At 54.1% G+C, this 19611-nt stretch overlaps 2 protein-coding genes and 1 long non-coding RNA gene across 9 annotated transcripts in view; 2 read left to right on the forward strand and 1 right to left on the reverse strand.

Moving 5' to 3' along the window:
* Positions 1–3539, forward strand: LOC424919 (deoxyribodipyrimidine photo-lyase-like). The gene is made up of 9 exons (XM_422729.8): positions 1–324; positions 407–552; positions 628–810; positions 924–1082; positions 1373–1571; positions 1667–1819; positions 2089–2210; positions 2319–2478; positions 2827–3539. Exons 1-9 carry the CDS (start codon positions 93–95, stop codon positions 2970–2972), a joined length of 1500 nt encoding a protein of 499 aa, XP_422729.2. The 5' UTR covers positions 1–92; the 3' UTR covers positions 2973–3539.
* RUBCN (rubicon autophagy regulator) overlaps positions 3272–19611 on the reverse strand; it is a 27714-nt gene continuing 11374 nt past the window's right edge. For 4 of the 7 annotated variants that reach the window (XM_015291467.4, XM_015291463.4, XM_040705659.2 and 1 more), the window contains 18 exons: positions 19177–19317; positions 18817–18973; positions 18188–18724; positions 17571–17615; positions 16222–16317; positions 15178–15293; positions 14543–14744; positions 14149–14250; positions 13270–13344; positions 10602–10662; positions 10005–10137; positions 8421–8566; positions 8018–8082; positions 7304–7542; positions 6856–6917; positions 6607–6760; positions 6171–6264; positions 3272–5728 (listed from right to left, as the gene is read on the reverse strand). In XM_015291467.4, coding sequence (XP_015146953.1) covers positions 5562–5728; positions 6171–6264; positions 6607–6760; positions 6856–6917; positions 7304–7542; positions 8018–8082; positions 8421–8566; positions 10005–10137; positions 10602–10662; positions 13270–13344; positions 14149–14250; positions 14543–14744; positions 15178–15293; positions 16222–16317; positions 17571–17615; positions 18188–18724; positions 18817–18973; positions 19177–19317 — 2592 coding nt within the window. In that variant the 3' untranslated portion in view covers positions 3272–5561. The remainder of the gene's footprint in view (positions 5729–6170; positions 6265–6606; positions 6761–6855; positions 6918–7303; positions 7543–8017; positions 8083–8420; positions 8567–10004; positions 10138–10601; positions 10663–13269; positions 13345–14148; positions 14251–14542; positions 14745–15177; positions 15294–16221; positions 16318–17570; positions 17616–18187; positions 18725–18816; positions 18974–19176; positions 19318–19611) is intronic. The other 3 variants (XM_015291464.4, XM_015291465.4, XM_015291466.4) reach the window with 3 other exon arrangements.
* LOC121111468 lies at positions 7657–17573 on the forward strand. The gene is made up of 2 exons (XR_005862125.2): positions 7657–10482; positions 12188–17573. It is a non-coding gene; the product is annotated as an uncharacterized LOC121111468 (long non-coding RNA).

Raw genomic sequence — 19611 nt, forward strand, 5'->3', positions numbered from 1 at the left:
ACTGCCCGCTCCGCCCCGCGTTGTGTAACGCCCGCTCCGCCGCCGCCACGTGGGTTCGGACCGGGGTTCGGGGGCTCTGTTTGGGGCTGAGGATGCCGCGGGGCAACGGGAAGGGGAGAAAGGAGAGGGATGCGGGGAGGGAGGAGGAGGAGGCCGTGGGCACGCTGGAGGCCGCGGTGCGGGAAGCCCGGCGCAGGACAGCCCCGTCGGTGCGGGATTTCCGCTACAACAAGCAGCGGGCCCGGCTCGTGTCCCGGGGCTCCGAGCTGAAGGAAGGCGCCGAGTGCATCCTCTATTGGATGTGCCGGGACCAGCGGGTGCAAGGTAGGAGCCGGCCCCGTGCCCTGCAGTGCTGGGTGCTTTGGGGGGGCTCCTATTAAGCATTCCCCGTTTGCTCGCCCTGCAGATAACTGGGCTTTCCTCTACGCCCAGCGCCTGGCCCTCAAGCAAGAGCTGCCTCTCCGCGTCTGCTTCTGCCTGGTGCCGGCGTTCCTGGATGCCACCATCCGCCACTATGGCTTCATGCTGAGGGGGCTGCGGGAGGTGGCCAAGGTACGGCCGCTGCAGCGGGCAGGGGGGGATGGAGCCGGCTGGGGGCAGCCCTTAAGCCCCGTCCTCTCATTGCAGGAGTGTGCGGAGCTGGACATCCCCTTCCACGTGCTGCTGGGCTGCCCCAAGGATGTTCTGCCCAGCTTCGTGGTGGAGCACGGCGTGGGAGGGCTGGTGACAGACTTCTGTCCCCTCCGTGTCCCCCGGCAGTGGGTGGAGGAGGTCAAGGAGCGATTGCCTGAGGATGTGCCCTTTGCACAGGTGGGTGCCTCTGGAGGACACACATCCTGGGTCTATCGGAGAACACAGTGTGCGCTGTGCCGTTAGGAACATTGGCTTATGCTCACGTCACCACCTCCAGCTTCCCTTTCCAGGTGGATGCCCACAACATTGTGCCCTGCTGGGTTGCATCCCCCAAGCAGGAGTACAGCGCCAGGACCATCCGGGCCAAGATCCACAGCCAGCTTCCAGAGTTCCTCACCGAGTTCCCTCCTGTTATTCAGCACCCACATCCACCACCCAACCCCCCAGAGGTACCTGCAGTGATGCACTTGGTCCTGGGTGGCCTCATGGCTTTGTGGTCCTAGAAGGGGGACACCACCCACAAGTGGTGCAGAGATGAAGACACCCTGGGGATGCGGGGGGTTCCCACTCCATTTTCCCAGTGGATCTTTACTATGCTGTGCTGCTTAATACCCAGCTGGTGGGAGCTGGGGGCTTGCAGACTGGGGACAGCCCCTAGCTGGCACGTGGGGGATAGCCATTAAGGCTGGGCAGCACCTGCTGCTGCGGCTCAGCTCTCATGCTGCTTGTTTGCTCACAGCCCATTGCATGGGATGCCTGCTACTCCAGCCTGCAGGTGGACCGTACGGTGACAGAGGTGGCATGGGCGACCCCTGGCACTGCTGCTGGGCTGGCCATGCTGCAGTCCTTCATCACCGAGCGGCTCAAGTCCTTTGGCTCACAGAGGAATGACCCAAACAAGGCAGCTCTCAGCAACCTTTCTCCATGGTTCCACTTTGGTGAGTGCCCCAGGCCATCCCCATCCCATTAATTAAGGGCCAAGTGCTGGTGGCTCAGCCAGGTGGCCCAACCCATGTCATACCCATGTCCCCAGGCCAGGTGTCTACCCAGCGAGCCATCCTGGAGGTGCAGAAGCACCGTCGTGTCTACAAGGAGTCGGTGGATGCTTTTGTGGAGGAGGCTGTGGTACGGCGGGAGCTGGCAGAGAACTTTTGCTACTACAACGAGAACTACGACAGTGTGAGAGGTAGCATGCGTGGGGCTGGCGGACAAGGCTGAGGTTGGGCAAATACTCCAGTGTAGTTCCCCCAGTGCCCCGTTCCTGCTAGAGGATGGGCCATAGAGCCCTTAAGGTTGGAAAAGACCTCTAAGATCATCATGTCCAACCATCAGCCTATCACCACTGTGCCTGCTAACCCACGTCCCTCTGTGCCCCATCTCCGTGTTTCTTGAACCCCCACCCCAGGTCCTGGAGGGGAGCAGTTTGGTCAGCATTGCTCCTCACCTCTCTCACAGGTGCCTATGACTGGGCACAAAGCACGCTGAAGCTCCATGCCAAAGACAAGCGGCCCTTTCTCTACAAGTTGCCCCAACTGGAGCAGGCCACCACACATGACCCACTCTGGAACGCTGCTCAGGTTAGTGACCCCCATCTCCTTGTTCTGAGGTCTCTCCTCTGAGACCTGCATCTGTGCTGGAGCCAAGCTGGCATGGACTGACTGCTGTGGCTGTGCCCTTCTCCACAGCTACAGATGGTGCGGGAGGGCAAGATGCACGGCTTCCTGCGGATGTACTGGGCCAAGAAGATCCTGGAGTGGACCCGCAGCCCTGAGGAAGCCCTACAGTTCGCCATCTACCTCAACGACCGCTATGAGCTGGATGGGATGGACCCCAACGGCTACGTAGGCAAGCTGGGGAGGGGGCATGGGCAGGTACAGCATTGGGGATGAGAGACTGGATACAAGGAAAAACCTTCTTACGGTAAGGACAGTGAAGTACTGGCACAGGTTGCCCAGAGAGGCGGTGGGCACCCAAGGTCAGGCTGGATGGGGCTCTGAGCACCTGATGGAGCTGTAGGTGTCCCTGTTCGTTGCAGGGAGTTGGACCAGATGGCCTTTAAAGGTCCCTTCCAACATAAATGATACTATGATGAAGGAGAGGGCTCTGCAAAGAATCCATGTCCCAGCTGCTCTCTGGCCCTGAGATGCCTGTGGGCACAGGGCAGAGCTGATGCTCCATCCTTGTGTTTGGCAGGCTGCCTGTGGTCCATCTGTGGCATCCACGACCAGGGCTGGAAGGAGCGGGACGTCTTTGGGAAGATCCGCTACATGAACTATGCTGGCTGCAAGCGCAAGTTTGACGTGGATCAGTTTGAGCGCCGCTATGCCCACTGCAAGTGACCAGGATATGGAGGGCTGAGGGACCTTGAGCTGGTTGGCACAGGTGGATGTGCTTTCTTCCTGGTGCTGGCTTGCACTGATACAGATTTGCTATGGGTGGTGGTGGAGGGCTGCCTGCAACAGCAGCACGCCTCGGGTCTTTGTTGTAAAGATTATGGTTGGTAGCTCCTATGTTGGCAGTGCAATGCACAAGGTCAGCTGCATGGTGAGGGATGCTGCTGCCTTGTCCCTGCTCACACTGAAGCTGAGCTCCTTGCCAGAAGCAAAAGAAAGGAAAAAGCTCAGGACACAACCCCACCTCACATTAACTTAGTTTATTAGGGACGGCATCTTCACTGCTACGCTGTGCAGCAGTCCCATGGGGAGGGCTCCAAGTGAAATGCTGGGGCAGCTTGTGGTTCTCCCTTACAAACAGCCAGGGCCTTGGCAAGCTCCAGCATCATGTCGGGGTGTTAGTGTTGTACATCACCTTGCTCCAGAGCCCTCTGCCAGGTTTCAAGTCCCCATTGCTTTCAGACAGAGGGAGGAAAACACAAATAAACCAAAATCCATTCGCTTCTCTCTAAATATACTCAGTGCTTCTAGAACGGGATGTGGGCAACCTCTCAGCCAGTGCCCCATGACATTAAAGTGCTTCAAACAAAACGGCGTGGATGAAGTTGTGCTGCTCTGAGCCAGATCCCAGGAGGAGGGAGGCCAGCTCGTCCTGCTGAGCTGGATGGCAGCGTGCGGACCAGAGGCAAGAACAGTGGCAATGCTCTCCGCTGGCAAGGTAGACCAAGTTGTGGTAGCTCCAGAGCTTCCAGCTGCAGAGCAGGTAGGAGAGCAGCTGCTCTCCCGGGGAAAATGAGGATAGATGGGAGGAGGCAAGAACTCCGGGAGCAGGTGGGGAACGGAACTGCTCCAGGCTGGGATCCCTAGAGCTGGTTGTGGCAGGATGCTGCAGCACAGGGAGGAGATGCTGTCCCATAAGCAAGGCTTGGAGCTGCACTGCAGCTACCTCTCCCAGTCCCAGCCTTGCCCTTCCAGCCCTGCCATCACCCCATACCTAGGCACATCTTGAAAGCCTTCTCACAGCATATTGCCCCCTGCTCCTCACCACCCTTCTTGCACGTACACAGGCCCCACCATCCTTCCTAACGTCCACCCTAATGCTGGGTGTGCATGTCCCTCCCATGATAACTTGGTGCTGGACACGTGCCATGGGATAAAGCATCCCTGGCTGCAGAGGCACCTTGCAGCACCTCCAGGGCCAGGCCTCTCTCAGGTGCGCTCTTTCTGGGACCAGCCTGCTCTGTTTCCTGGAGGGGTTCGGTGACTGCTCTCCCGAGGACAGCAGAGCTGATGGGACAGAGAACCCCTGGCATTCCCTAGCTTCTGTCAGGGGGTAATGGACCAGGAGCAGGAAAGCTCTGGAGGTTTTACACTGGTAAGTCCCAAACAAATTGCACACTCCGTAAAAGGAGCATCTCCTCAGGGTGGGGAACAAACAGTTAAAAATACATACAGCCTCATTTAAAAAAAAATAAAACCAATTCCAGCCAATTAAAAGAAAAAAAAATAAACAAAAGCCCAATGTAAAAGAACAGCCAGGACAGAGAAGTTAGGGGGAGGTGACCAGAGGACTGAGCCAAGAGGCTTTACACATCCCAACCGATGCAGGCAGAAGACAGCTGCATGCAAGGCAGGCCCTGGTGCTGCTGCTGTGGGGAGGTCCCATGTCCCTTTTACAGGAAGAGGCAGACCCCAGGGAGGACAGAGCAGCAGCATGAAAAGGATGTGAGGTTTGAAGCCTTGCTAACTGTGTGTCCTATCATGCAGAGCCACCTCCAGCCCCTGCCCATCAGCAGTCCCCTCACACAGCTGTGCATCTCAGCTGCTCCCATTGCAATGCCTTTGGGGTGGAGGGAGATGGAGCAGCTCAGCATGGATGGTGTGGGGGGAGGCAGGACAGACACAGTGTTTACATCACTGTTACTTCCTCTGCTCTGATTCTGGAGGGAGAGCAATGGTTTACTGGCAATGGTTCCAACCCAGATGTTAAAAAAGGGAACTGCTAAATGTCCCATCAATCCCCCACCCCCCACCACTCCCCCTAACCCTTCCCTCCTTCCATGTACACACAAACTAGCAGCAAGACAGCGGATGGAAGGACTTGGAGAACTGACTTCCCCCTCCCAGGAGCAGATGGCCAGAGCTTCCAGTGTCCCCTTGATGAGTAGAAAGTGCTGACCCCAGTGAGGACTCCTCCAGGAAGAAAGGGGATGAAGATGGACAAGGAGAAGGCCGCAGACAGGCTAATGAGCAATTGCCTGGTAAAAGGCTCACATTCTGCCTGCAGGACAGACGGGACTGGCCACCTTTCCGCACATCAAGGCATTGCAGGGTGTCCATTACCTGGAACAGATGAGATGATGGAAGATGCTCCTTCCCCTACGCTGCTGTACAGGGGAAAGCAGATCCCTTTGACACGGTGCTCCAGGTATGATGAGTGTCCTGCCAGTCATCCTCACTGCAAGTATGCTTGGTTCAGTCTCTGATGACGAAGGTGAAAATAAACCCAGTGCCTGCTCCTCTGCTGCACCATGCTTAGGTGGCTGTTGCTGCCTCCTGCTGCTCCAGCTCATCATCTTCATAGTCTGAGATGTAGGATTCCATGCTCTGTTTGGCCAGCAGCTCTCTCCGGGCTTGGAGTCGCTCGCAGCGAGGGCAGCGTGTGGACTTGAAGCAGGACTTGTGGTAGCAGGCTTTACATTCTGGGGGGAGAAAAAGAGAGCAGCTGAGGGCTGGCACTGGCTGCCTGGCTCTCCACACCTGCAGAGGGATGTTCCAGACATGTCCAAGGGGACAAATACCAAAAGAAGGGATTTGGCACTGCTCTGAAAGCAGCATGAAGTCACGCTGCGGGGTACCTGACTTGAAACTGCTGCAGTCCTAACTCTGACCCTGCAGCACATGCTTCACTGCAGGGCAGAGCTGCTCTCCTGGAGGAGCAAATACCACTGTAATATTAATTTTAAACACTGTTGTAAACAACTGATCTGCTGCTGTTATCGTGGTGCAGACATAGGCCATTCATAGAAGCGCCCTGGTCTGGCTAGCTGTGTTTGGCTCTGTATCTCTTGCTGGCACAAAGCCAATCAAAAATGAAGAAGCAGACATTGCTGACCCCCTTCTCGTTTCTCCCCAGTTCCTCACCTTCACATGTCTTGCACTTGTTGAGCTCAAAGGGGAAGATGATGTCGCCTTCATTCTGGCAGAACTCACAGATGAAGCCTTTGGCTTGGCACAGCTAGAAGAAAAGGTCAGGAAAAAGTAAGCTCAATGCTCCTCATCTCTCTGGAGCTGGACAGTAGGACGCAGTGTCTTGCTCTACCTATGTGGGACAGTCCAGCCCCAGCATGAAGCACAGCAAGGCAGAATAAGCGTGTTAAGGAGAAAGTAAAAATGGGGTAAGAAATATCCTGCATGTGCTGGGTAGCAGCTCAGTGGAACAGGTGAGAGCAGCAAGCATGTAATCAGTTAATTCTGGAGTTTTTCTGCATGTCAAATGGCTTCCCACTGGCTATTTATGCAGAAAGCCTACCCAAAGGGTGTTTCAGAGCTGTGCAGTAGGTGGCTATAGAGGCCTTACCATGCACTTCTCAACGTGCAGGCTGCCTGCCTTCAGGAGCTCCGTCAGGCGAGGCACCAGGTCCCCCCTCTTGGTGGCACTGAGGTCGCTTAGAGAGTAGAGATGCAAATCCTCTGTCAGATGGCCAGGCACTGCATCGAAGGAGTCCAGGAGGCTGCAAGGACAGCAAAACTGGAGCTCAGAGCAGAGGAACTCTACTGAGTCAGATACAGGACAGCAAACAGCTTAACATCGCACCCCAGGACTCACTCTTTAGCTAGCCGGCACGTCTTAAACATGTTCTTCATGTGGAAGAGCTGGATTCGCAGCAGCTGGAGAGGAAGGAGGGACACAAGGGATCAGTAAACAGATCACAGACCTTAGCCAAACACGTCTGCCCTGTTTCCTGCACTGGTGAAACGACTGCTGCTCCCCTGGTACAGGAGTGTTTACACCACGCTGGATACAGCGAGCACAACCAGTCATCACACGCTCCAGGAAATAAACCAAGGCCCAGCCGGACACCAAGCAGAAATACCTTTGCATTCTGTGCTACTGCACAGGAAACAAGATATGAACAGAAACCCACAGCGCTGAGGTTTTAAGCTTCAGAAACTGAAATATCCGCTTCTCCCCAGCTTCTCCTGCGCATGATTTACAACTGGCAGCCACCCTCCCCCTGCAAACCCCGCTCAGGAAGGCAAGGGAAGGAGCTTACCCACACTTGGTTGAGAGACTTCACCTTCCGGTACAGGGCAGGATTGATATCTTGCACGTTGAAGAGCGGGTCGCTCCAGATCTTGCTCAGCAGGTCTTTGGAGAAGTTGCTCACGTAGTACTTGCTGAAGTCCCACTTGCGCAGGATGCGGCTGGGGATGACTGTCTGGGCGTTCTCGTGGCAGCACTGGCAGAAATACTTCCCCAGGTACTCACAGTACCGCAGTCGCTTGATGTAATCTAGCCAAGCCCAGGGGAAAGGGGAAGTCGGGTGAGGTGCAGGCTCTGCCCATCCATGTGTCAACATTTCCAATGAGGAAGGTGTTCTGCCTTGCCAGCACCTCCTCTGGCCCCAGACTGCTCAATGCTGGAGCCTGAAAGCATGCTGCAGGCTGCAAAATTCTTTGAGGACCACAACCTGCCTACTAATCTCATGCAGTTAGAGGGGTGCACAAAAGCTGTGACCCAAATCTGTGGATACAGACACTGCAGACCCACCAGGCTACCAAAGGATAGGAAGGTAAGTGTGCAAAGGCTGTCCCTTTACAGGTCCCCAACACATGTGTGCTGACACATGAGCAGGACTGGCAAAGGCCTTTGAAATGACACCAGGAAAGAGTGTACCGTCTTCCCAATGACCTCATGCTGAGTTCTGCCACGATCCACCCACTCTCACAGGTTATTCCCTGCTCTCCAACTACTGCTCAGCACTCACCAGGATCGGTCCGGATGCCACAGCCTGCACACCGGTAATTCTGCTTGGCCACAGCCACCTTCCTCCTGTCCAGAGACAAACCATGACATAGGTGAATCCAGGCCTGATGGCACCCAGCACCAGACAACGGGCACTGACACAGCTCTGGACATGCGCATCCGCATTCTTTGCCACATAAGTGTGGATGACAGCTAAGTGGACCTGATGCACACCAAAGACAGGAAGCACAGGCACCAGATGTGAAGATGGCCAATGTGGATTTAGCAGGCTGAGAGCAGAGAAGCCCTGCTAGCCAAGTAGGAAAGGAAGGACAATCAACTATGGAAAAACCTAGAAAAACAATGGGGAAAAATGGGGGGAAGGGGCAGGTACCCAGAGAGCCCTCTGCTGTGTGGATCCTTACGTTGGGGCTGGATGAACGTTGAAGATGATCTGTGGTCGTGGGGGGGCCCACTCCAGGTTTCCGCGCACCCGAATCCTCAGCTTGTAGATGTCAGCGTGTTCTCCATCATCGGGAGAGACAGGCAGAGAGTCGGGGATGGGCAGGAGCTGGGAGAGGCAGGTAAAAGGGTCAGACCCCTGCCTAAAACTACATAGGCCATGTGCCTGGCACCTACTGTCTAGCCCTGCCCCAACACCAGGTTGCTGCAGCTGAACAGAAGGGCTGGAAGAAGGGACATCCCCAGAGGTCTGAGCACTCTGCTGTACGAGGCCGCAGGAGCAGAGCCCAGCACTGCTACACCTTATTTGCTCATGGGCTCTTCAAGAACTTTCACTATTTCCAGGCAGCCCAGGAAACTGGACAAGTCTCCTCGTGCTTCCCAAGCACAGCTTGTCTCCCAGCTCACTGGGGTGTGTGATGCTTCAGCCCTTCAGGGCATGGGCAAGCCTGGCAGAGAGTTCAGCACCGTGCTGGATGGAGATCCTGGTACTGAATGTGATGCTTTCAAGGAGTCTGATCATATGCTGCTCAGATCCCCAGGACAACTGCATATCAAAGAGCAACCTGCACTTCAAGGAGACCAAACAGCAGCCTCTGTGAAGAAACCACGTGGAGGAGGGCTGAGCACAAGACAGGCAAACCCACCATGATACCAATGTTATCCTCTGCAGACGTTAGTAAGAAAAGGCCAAGGCACTGCTGCCCCAGGAGGATGTGGTAGCAAAACTCCCTGTGAGAACATGCTGCAGGGGGCAAGAAAGAAGCCACATAGCTGGGTTGAGAGCCTCCCAGAGAGCTCTCAGCACCGCTGTAGATACCTTCTGTTCTTTAAGCAGTTCTTTACTTCTTTCTGGCTCCTCCATGAGACCCCATAGCACCGTGACAGCTCATTTCCAACACTGGTGCCTCAACAAAAGAACCATTTGGCATATTGACAGTTGCTGTGCCCATGCACTCCCAACCTACCAGCATGAGTTTTTTAGAAAGCTGCCTTTTCTTATACCAGCCAGGCTGCCTGAACAGCTTTTCTAGAGACCATCTCAAACCCTGAAAACCAACGGCAAACAAGCAATCAAGGTGCCTAGCAAGAGCAGTGGGTGAGTAGCCACGCAGGCTGTGCTTCTGCCCCAGCTGTAGGGGCTTTTGTCCCAGTTGTGCCCAAGCACAACTTCTGTTTGGGAGCCACCACTGTTCCCAAAGTGCTGCCTCTGTCCTTGCAGCCCTCTCAGCTGTTAGCCAAGGCATTGCACAGCAAGTGGCAGGGCCTGGACAAGACCTATCCTTCTCACCTCCAGCTTCATCAGAACTAGCAAAGGCCCTGGGCAGTGGGCATGAAGCCAGGGGATCTGGGAAAAGGATCAAATAATCGGTGAGTTGGGATTTCCAAAGAGCAGTGAGAGCTCTGCACTGTGTGCTTTTCCAATCACTTGTTTCGGTACCGCCCTGCTCCTGTGCTGGCACCTCCAGGCAGTGCCCATGTGCCTTGGTGGAGCCACCCCAGTCACTCTGCCACCCTCCTGTACACAAACATACTCACACCCCTACCTTCTGTGGGGCGTCGTGTTCAGGGACCAGCCATTCCAATTCGGAAGCAGCCGGCAGCTGCATGCCCTCAAACTGCTTCAGCAAACCCATGGCCACAGCTTCTGCTGAGTTTGAATTGCCGAATGAGTGGGATCTAGCCAAAAAAGGAAGCAGTTAGTACCAGGGTCTCAAAGCTGTGCTGCTTCATATTCTCCTGTTCTCTGATGCTATTCTCAGCTCAAGCAGGGACACAGCTTTACACCTGTCCCAGATGAGAGAGGAATGCAAGGGAAGCACAGCGCCAGCAGCAAGCCAGAAGCCAGGCCGGCTCCTCTAAGTCATGCCAGCTCCTCTTCCCAGCCTCCTACTACTAGGAATTGTGGGGATCTTCGCAGACACACCCACATCATATCTCATGTGCACATAGCATGTGAATGACCTTTATCATCCCAGGAGCTGCTTCCCAAATTCAAGAGTAGGACCCAGCTGTGCCTCACTGGTAAGAAAATGGAGGGATGTGTGATCCAGTGCAAATCAGCAGCTGAAGTGCCTGGAAGGGGAGCTGGGAAGGAAAGGGAACTGGATACTAAGATGTCTCAGTGCAAGTTGAATACGTACATGGACTCCGAGGAGAGAAAGGGCTTCCTGCTGGAGTCTGGGTTCCTCTTGATGTCTGCATCTGAATCACAAACAAACATGATGGAGCAAACCGGGCAGGGCTGAAGGATACACTCACTCCAGACCAAAGCTTCATTTTAAAACTCATCAAGCTGTTTAAAAGCACATAAACTACAGCATCAACTTCTACCAGTGATACAGAGCAGCAAGGAGAGGTACAGTCAAATTAATCACCTGTTGGGAGTTACAAGGTAAGGCATAGTGGGATGCTGTAAAAACACAGCCAGGGATTTGGGGTGACAAGTGGTGCAGGTCAGACACTGAGTCCTAGCGGTTACACAGCCTGTAACAGTGCACACAGCTGGAGCTAGGAGGGCACAACAGCAAGGTTAGCTGGAAGGTTTAGTAGCTCTCTATACAGTACAGGTGCTGCAGGACATTAGCAATGGGATGCAGAGCCCTCCTCCCTACTGAACCACACAACTCCTAAGTGGCTGTGCCACAGCTTGTCAGCTGCTGCACCACAGGCACTGGCAGCCTGAGTCCTATGCAGAGGTACAGAGCCGTTAAGCTCTCTCTAGGGGGCAGAGATCCAAAATAAGGGTCCAGCTCCTTCCAGCCCTCCATGATCTCCGGAACAGACCTCGACTTCACCACGTCCCTCCTCAGTGCCAGGAGTACCCCGTGGTACCTCCCCCATGCACGGCTCTGGAGTCACTCTGCTCTGCCACCCTGGGCAGGTCAGTGACAGACCATGCAGATCCTGTCCAGGCACCAGCTCATACTTGCTCTGAAGCAGAAAGCTAACACCCCAAGCCACCAGCTTTGCTAGGAAGAACAGCATTGACCCAGCAGAACAGGGAGCAAGAATTTCTGAAGGTAAAGTGGAGCAATGGACTCTGTCTTCAGCTGTTCCTGGCTTCAGAAAGGGAAGGGTATGCAAAGAGCCCAGGTTGAGCCTTGATAGACCTTCACTAAGTTTACAAACTTATGCTAGCAGAGGTCAACATGGACACATAACACTCTGTGTTTGACATCCATTGCTATTAACTGGCACACAAAAGCATCCTAATGCTAAGGAATCCACGCATCTACATCATGCAAACAGATTTCTTGTTGCAGAAAAAAGAGGGAACTCAGCCAAACTGAGCCTCCTAATCACATACCACACTGCAGACATATCTACCATGCTCTGTGGCCTTTGGCTCTGTGCAGGAAGACTTTGCATGATCCTAGAGTATGACAAACTCAAGCAAACAGTGGAGCGCACACAGTATAGGACAGGCCAAGCACTATGAGGAGATCTTGGGCAGAGCACTGCTATCATCTCAGGGAGGGCAGAGGGAGCCAGACCTGGCCCTAGGCTCCCCCAGGTGCTGGGATCCTGTCATCACTCTCTCCCCACTCCTAACTGCAGACACTCCTCAAAAGTCTCCAGTTAGCTGCCCCAAATGCCTCTGCTGCCAATGTTTTCACCACGTGGGACAGTCCCCAGGGGGTTGGTGAACAGCATACAAAGTCAGGGAAGTTAGCCCCAAGCTGCCAGCTTCAGGCCAGGATGAGCCAACTCTGAATTGAATTCACAGGATACAGCAGGACTGACGGGAAGCTCTGAGCACCAGCATCTCCAGCAGGAGCAGCACACTGACGTCAAATGCCTGACAGCAGAGATCAGCAGCTAAGCAATACCAGGCTGCACATGATTGCAGCATCCAGAGCTTCCAATAGGTAAGAAACACCTCTGTTCCAGCTGTTCTCACTGCTTTTCCCTCAAGGACCTCTTTGTAGAAGGATTGTTCCCCAAGTCAGGTCTAGGCAGGAAGGGAAGGGCTTGCCACAGTTTGAATCAGTCATTGCACGCCAGTTCTGTGGAATTAAGCAGGATAACTCTTCCCCAAGGCACCAACAGCTTCAGAGCACTTTGGCCCTGTGCTAGCTCTGCCTTGCGGCCAAAAGCTGGCAGTAGAGTCCTTTACAGAGCAAGGCTCCTTTCTCTGTGGTTCTCTCCTTGTCTTGCATGTGATCAGAGAAGCAATTGTTTTCATCAGGGCAGCTCCATTCAGAGCCATCATGTTGGAGGGCAGAACCTCTGGGATGGAGACCAGGTCCCACAGCAGAGGACTGCTGTCACCGAGCCCAGCAGCTACAGAAATACAGAGCTATGCTTTTGCCTTCCTGAGTCCCACCCCAGGCTAGACAAGTCTTCCAAGCAGCAGGCATGTTTTGTGTATTCAAAACACTGCATGGAAAAACGCCCTGGGGGACAGTGCTCAGGCAGAGCTCCTCTGCTTCCTCTTTGCTCCCAACAAAGCATCATCCTTCCACAGCTCTTCTTGCTGACACTTGGATGACACTGTGTCACTGTTCCTAAATCAGAAAGCGTGAGGAGCTGGTTTACTTGCACTGAGCCGTGAGGACGGACAGCTGAAATATCCACACCAGGGCTTAGGCCAGGGCCTGACGTTAAATTTCAGTGATTTGTTGCCTGGTCTGAAGCTGATCTGCTGATTAACTCAATACATGATGAGCCTGTACAGAGATCGAGGCCTCTGCACTCCCTGCAATACCCTGAGGGGGCACACTGAGAACTGTGCACGTGCGAGGCACACACACGCACACACCTTGCACACACACGCACGCGTGCCAAGGGAGCACTGCGGGGTACTACCTGAGAACAAGGAAGCCATTGACACTGAGAGGCCGTCCTTGGACATTTGAATCAGGTTAGATCCATCGTTACCATCTGTATAACATGGTGATGACAAAACAGTTCACTTCAGTGCTTTGGCCAGGCCAAAGGGAAAGGGCATAACACAAAAGCAACACTCGGATGGGAGAAGCCCAGAACTAAATTCACACACCCCTAAAGGGACTTCAAAACCAAGTCCAAAATCTAGCCCTTAGGAACTGAAATGGGGGCTTCGCTGTCAAGTCATAGACAAGAAGACTGAGAACTTTATAGACTGAAACTGGATAACTCCATCTTCTCTCATCTCACCTCTAACGTCTAAAGCATGACCAAGGTACTGCTGAAATATGAGCCATCCACCCCGGAGGACAAATGAGGCTTCTAAGGAAAGGGATGACCAGGGACCTAAGGCAGGTCTCCTGCATGCAACAGGCTCAGCCGCATCAGCAGCCAGGAGCAGAGACCACGAGCAGTACAGGTCAGGATGTGACCAGCACCTGCTGCTCCCACCCAACACACAAGTCAGCTCCTACTGCCTGGGGAGGAGGAAAGCAGGGTGGCAGCCCTCTCGTCTCTCTCTGGTTGTGATAGCTGCTCTGTGGACCTGGCAAGTAAAATGGAAACCACGTGCCAGTTCTGAATGCTAAAGGATTACAGAGGATTTTGAAGGAAGGTCATGCCACCACATATGGGAAACTGGTTGCTCTGTTCATGCTCAGCATTCAGCCATTTGTTTGGGAAAAGCCATCCTGAAGGCCAAAGGGGCATGCTCTCCTTCAGTGTGACTGACCTCAATGCAACCAGGCCCAGGAGAAGTCTGTCTCTATGCAAGAAGCTAACACAGCCATTGCCTCTTACCTCGGATCTCGTACTCCTCCACATCATCTGCAGAGCCCGAATCAGACAGGCGCATGGAGCCATGGGAGCTGAACTGGGACTCGCTGTCAGTCGCTGCAAGGCCTGGGAGGCAAAGGGAAGGCAACACAGTCAGGCCATCAGTGCGAGCAGCTGAACAGGGCACAGAGAGCAAGGGGGTGAAGTGATAGCCAGCTGTGGCCAGGGCAGGGTGGGTGGCAAGGATGGAAAACAGGTTCTGTGGCTTCAAAACGAAACCACATTCCTTAACTCAGTGTCACCAGGGGACGAGTGTTAGGTATATATGGTATCAGCCCCACTACGGTCTGTAAAATAACAGGCTTTCACAAATCTCTGCAGCACCCTGTTAGAAATGAGCCCAAAAAACATCACCCACTGTCTGAGCCCATCTCCTGGCAGGTAGAGAACAGGTGCTTGGTGCGGATCTGCTGGCGCCTAATGCGAATCTTTTGTTTGAGCTCTTGGATCTCCTTGTCGCTGTCTTCCTCTTCCTCCTCCAGCTGTCGGCTCATCATGTTGCATTTCATCAGCTCGATAGCAGCAATCAGTGACTCTGAGATGCTAAAGTGAGCATTCTCCTGCAAGGCAAAAGCAAAAGTATTTGAGGCTGTAGCACAGGGAAATTGGGAAGCCTTGGTAAAATGGGGTTTAACGTTTTCATCCAGAAAGGTGGCAGAAAGACCTTATACCTTTCTGGCCCTGTGAAGCCTCACTCTCCTATAAGAACCTAGAAATTAAAGCCTTTTGAGGCAACAGAATTGTTGCAAAACATAGGGGAAATCTTACAAAGTGGATGTGCAACATCTTCACTGTGGGGAGTCAGCACATGCCCGTAAGGAGCCCCAGCAGGCATCCTTGAGGCCAGCCATAAATGAGCAACTCAACTTGAAAGTTCTACCCCCAGCTCTACAGCAGGAAGTAGCCTGTGATTATCTCCCCCAGGGAGGAAAGTAGCACTGAATCTGCAGAAAAATAATTTCTCCAAAGCACACAGGCTGCTGCCTTCCTCACCTTCTCCAGGTCTGCACAGCTGCCAAAGTCCTGCTCAGAGAGGTAACTGATGAGGGACTGCCCTTCTGAGGGTCTTCTGAACATCCCTTCCCCCGAGCTCAGGTACTGGCCAGAGTCTAGAAAAGCAAGACAGGAACATTATGATGGAAGGACCAAGAAATCCACTGCTCCGAGCACTGGGTACCAGCCCATGCTCTGTGCCAACATACTGGCTAGTTCACAGAGTCAACAGCTGTCTATCCCACCCTGCAGACAGAACTGGATCCAGCTTCATCCACTCAAACGGAGAACAGTGACCAACACAGAGCCATTACAATGACAGCAGGCATCCTGAAACCATCCAGCCCTCCTGAATATCCCACCCTAAGCAGGAAGGAGCGGGAGATCACTTGACTGTTCTGGCTGCTACCGGATGCTCTTCTGCTTCTCTGTGGCTCTTGGACAGGAGGCAGCAGTAATTTTGGAACAATGACTAGGGCCAGCTCTACCCTGGAACACAAGGAGACCCTGACCTCAGGCAGCCCTAGGGCACCACCACAGCACATCATTAATAATCATCATCCCCACACATCCTGGGCAGAGCTGCTAAGACAGCAACCACAAAAGTACTCCTGGCAGGTCCTCATAGCAGCCTTCAGGTAGCCAATGTTTGTTATTTGGGATAAAAAGAAAGAGCAGGCATATGCCAAATAACAAAACAATATGAATAACAGACATGCTCTATCATACCATAGGTAGTGGAGTAGATACACACCCATGCCAAAAGGAAAAGCTTTTAATGAGGTGCTCAGCATCCATGCTGCTGGACCCACAGAGGCTCCTGCAGAGCCCACATCTGAGCACTGCAGTGAGTCCTCATTCACCTAGAAGGCCAGACAGACCTTCAGGGTGCTATCCCCAAGCTAACAAGCCTTTCCAGTTCCCAACCAACTCACTACAGGCCAGCTCCTACATGCCTGCATCCCACAAGCAGGTGCCAGAAGCTGAGACCGCTACAGTTTGTGCCCAGGAGCAAACATCCCCACTGATGCTCACTGTACTAACCATACTCCATGTAGAGGGAGCTGGGTGTGCTCAGTTCACTGCTCTGGGTGGAACTGGAGACCGTTCCTCTTCCTCCAACTGTATCAGCATGAGACTCTGCAAGGGAAGACAACACCAGGCACATGTCAGCAATCCAGAAGTGCCCAGCCCAGAGCATGGTGTGAAATGGAAGGAGCTCATCATCACATGGGTGGGCACAAATGGATGGGAATCAACGGGGGAAATCCTCCACTTGGCTCACCTGCTCTGTGTCATGCCTGAAGTCAAGCCCAAGAGGGAAGACAGCTAGAGGGGCATTTCAGGCAGCAGGGGATGAAAGGGAAAGAAGAGAAGGCCATGACAACCGCGGATCAGTCAAGTCCTGAGCTTTCCTCTCTTTATTCCCTGCAATTCTGGGGAATGCAATAATTGCTGCAAGCACCTCTGACAGCCCCATCTTCTTCCTGGAGCAGCTCCAAGGAAGAGTCACCCCACAGAGCTGGGACATAAGACAAGGGGATATCTGAGCAGCCAAAGGACGTGTGGGGCTCGTGGCCTGGACAGGGGTGGAAGGAGGCATCTGAAGGACACACTCTTGCTCAGCTGGGAAAACCCAGGGTTCCCTGAAGCCCCAGAGCCAGGATCACAGTGATCAAGGTCACCTCCCAAGGCACGTGCTGCAGGGCTGCACACTGCCAGGCAGAGCTGGTGGAGACCGCCAGGAGCCGGCCTCATCGGGGACAAACAACCACCAGCATTGTGCAGACAGCAAGGCCCCAGAGAGCAGCTGACTTGGGTGGGAAGGCCAAAAAACACCCTGGAGCTGGAAAGCAGCACCCTGCAGCCTCTGCTGGAGCCAGAGCCAGAGCAAGGCACAGGGTTGGGCACATCTGTCCATGCTCCTGCCAACTCTAGGAGGAGCATTCCCAGCCATGGACTGCTCAGCACTCAGTGCCATCAGCATCAAACTGTCCCCTGCTGCAGATCTGCCCCATGAAAAATATCACATTGAAGCCCATGCCTTCAGGGCTACCAGCCCTTGGCCACCAGGGGCAACCTCTTCTGGTTCCCAGAGTAATAGGGGTAGAGGAGAGGACAGGGGAAGAAGCTCAGGGACTTGATGGTCAGCGCTTCGTAATGCCATGCAGGAGAGCTGGGTGCCAGCCTTGGTCTGGGCCCACTGCTGCCAAAACCAAGCTGTGATCTTCAGTCAGGCCACATGCATAAACCTGAGGCACCCTTCAAAGCACCTGGGACTCGTGGGAGAAAAAAATTTTGTTTGCTTTCTAAATGGATACTAATGGGTTGATGGAAATTCTGAACTTAATGCAGTGATCACTAATGAAAGGCTGCTTTGCTGGCTCCCAAACCTGCCACTGGATCTTCTATTATAATGGTGATATCCCTGAGGCCTCCTGGACAGACAGAGGAGGAAGAGGGCAGCATTAAGGGAGAGAAAACAGAGACAGACTGGTTACTATGCAGCAAGAACTTTTGTTTCTCCCATGAAGGCAGCACCAGCGGGACTGACTCCCACAAAACGGTTGTCCCTTCACTCCTGACTCCTCCCACCATGCATTCACACACTCAGGAGCACAGGAGAGCCCAGCAGGTTACCGGTACCATGACTAGAGGCTCCCAAGTCTGTCATGGCTTTATGCCCCAAGTGGACAGGACCAGAGGGAAAGCACGACAACTAATTCTGCAGCACCCCTGCTGCTTGCTAAGCCTCCAGTGAAGGGTACAACGGAGCTGCCAACACCAAAACCAGACTGGCCCAGGGCATTCTGATGTTAGCCCATCACTCCAGTGTGGAGCAGGAAAATGGAGGGTAACAATCAAACCTCCAAAATGCTTGCTCATCTGACACACAGAGTTGAAGGGACAGCTAACATCCCAATACTGCTGACTCCCACCTGGCCATGGTCCCACCTTTGTGCCAACACCCCACAACCACCCCATGCATCAAGCAAAGTAACCCCATTACCATGCAATTTCCCAGAAGCCACATTGGTGTCAGAGTGTGAGCGCACATGGCTCTTCTTGAGGATGCCCTGCGGCACCGATGACTGTCCCTCTGAAAAGCTGGATCGGCGCAACAGGCCCAGGCCCCTGCTGCCACATCCGTTTGCTCCCCGGTCCCCTGAGTCCAGCTTCTGGGAGCTGCTGGAGGAGAACATGTTGGAGCTGCTGCTCTTACTGCTGCTGGTGCTCGCACTGCTGCAGGCCCGGCCCCGGCGCCCCAAGTTCCCTATGGCCAGATACTCTGGCCCGTCGTTAGCATCACTTTGTGGATCATCCTGACTCCCTGTCCAAGTGTCCTCGCTCTGGCTGGTGGTGCTGGAACTCATCTCGTTGGCTGGAGAGAAAGGGTCTTTGGGTGAGGGGATGTGGGATGGAGGGACAGCACTGGGTTGCTCCAGGGGGGACCTGCCCTCGCTGAAGGAGGAGGACCGGGAGGCCAGGCAGTGTTCCTGGGGTTGGCTGGAGCTGGAGCTGATGGAGGAGCTTGCTTGTCTCCTGTCTGGAGAGAGAAGAAGAGGATGTCACACATCCTCCGTGTGACCACCTGAGTCAGCAAGGAGCCCAGCCTGAGCTTCCAGCACCCCTGGTTACCTGGGAGGCCAGAGGAAGCTGGGTAAGGCAGGCTGGAGAAGGACCCACAGTGGTGCTGCTGCATGCAGCCCGGAGAGAGGGTATAGAAGGACCCAGGGAGCGCAGTCAGGCTCTGGCTCTTTGTCACTGAAGACAGACTTTCACCCTTCCTTGTGAGCTGAAGAGAGGCAGCATCAATAAATCAGCATGTCAAAGGAACAGCTTAAGTGAAAGAAAAAACTGGACCTGCAGGGCCTGCACAAGCACCTGGTTACCGGCCAGCACAGCCCAGGGGCTGCAGGATGGGAGAAACACGCTGCAGCAAAGAAGGGAAGCAGCTCTTTATGCACAGCGAAGCAGCAAGCTCCATCTGGAAATTACCAGGCTCTCAGTGAGATGATCCATGCAGCCCAGTCCCCCAGGCAGGCGGCTCTGGTGTCCTTCAGTGTCGTGGTCACACGTCTCTCCTGTCCCAGCAGAGGGACCTGAGGAGCACATGGAGGGCAGTGATGTGCCGGCCAGCTGAAAGAACACAGACCCTATTTAATGAAGCATCATTAATTACTCTCCTCTGGGGAGCTCTTTGCAAAGAAAGCAGCTGCTGTTCCCCTCTGAGGAGAGGGCAGCTGGCACTGGGAGGCACTGGGCTGGTGGCGTCACCAGCAGGAGGGGGAATCTGGCTGTCCTGGGTGCTGCCCATCCCTCTGAGTGTGGCTGGCCCTGAAGCCTGGGTCTTTCGGAGATAAGTTTAGAGGTGTCTCTTAAAAGGATATGGTTCCTGAGCCTCATACTCAGATTCTTGATGACAGCCAGAAC

This window comes from Gallus gallus, chromosome 9 (assembly GCF_016699485.2).
Source record: "Gallus gallus isolate bGalGal1 chromosome 9, bGalGal1.mat.broiler.GRCg7b, whole genome shotgun sequence".
Taxonomy (NCBI): Eukaryota; Metazoa; Chordata; class Aves; order Galliformes; family Phasianidae; genus Gallus; species Gallus gallus.

Excerpts from the sequence above, each read along its gene's own strand:
- LOC424919 (XM_422729.8), top strand. The coding sequence starts at position 93 with ATGCCGCGGGGCAACGGGAAGGGGAGAAAGGAGAGGGATGCGGGGAGG. Across the intron at positions 325-406 it reads CCGGGACCAGCGGGTGCAAG|ATAACTGGGCTTTCCTCTAC; the intron begins GTAGGAGCCGGC and ends CTCGCCCTGCAG. Across the intron at positions 1,083-1,372 it reads CACCACCCAACCCCCCAGAG|CCCATTGCATGGGATGCCTG; the intron begins GTACCTGCAGTG and ends GTTTGCTCACAG.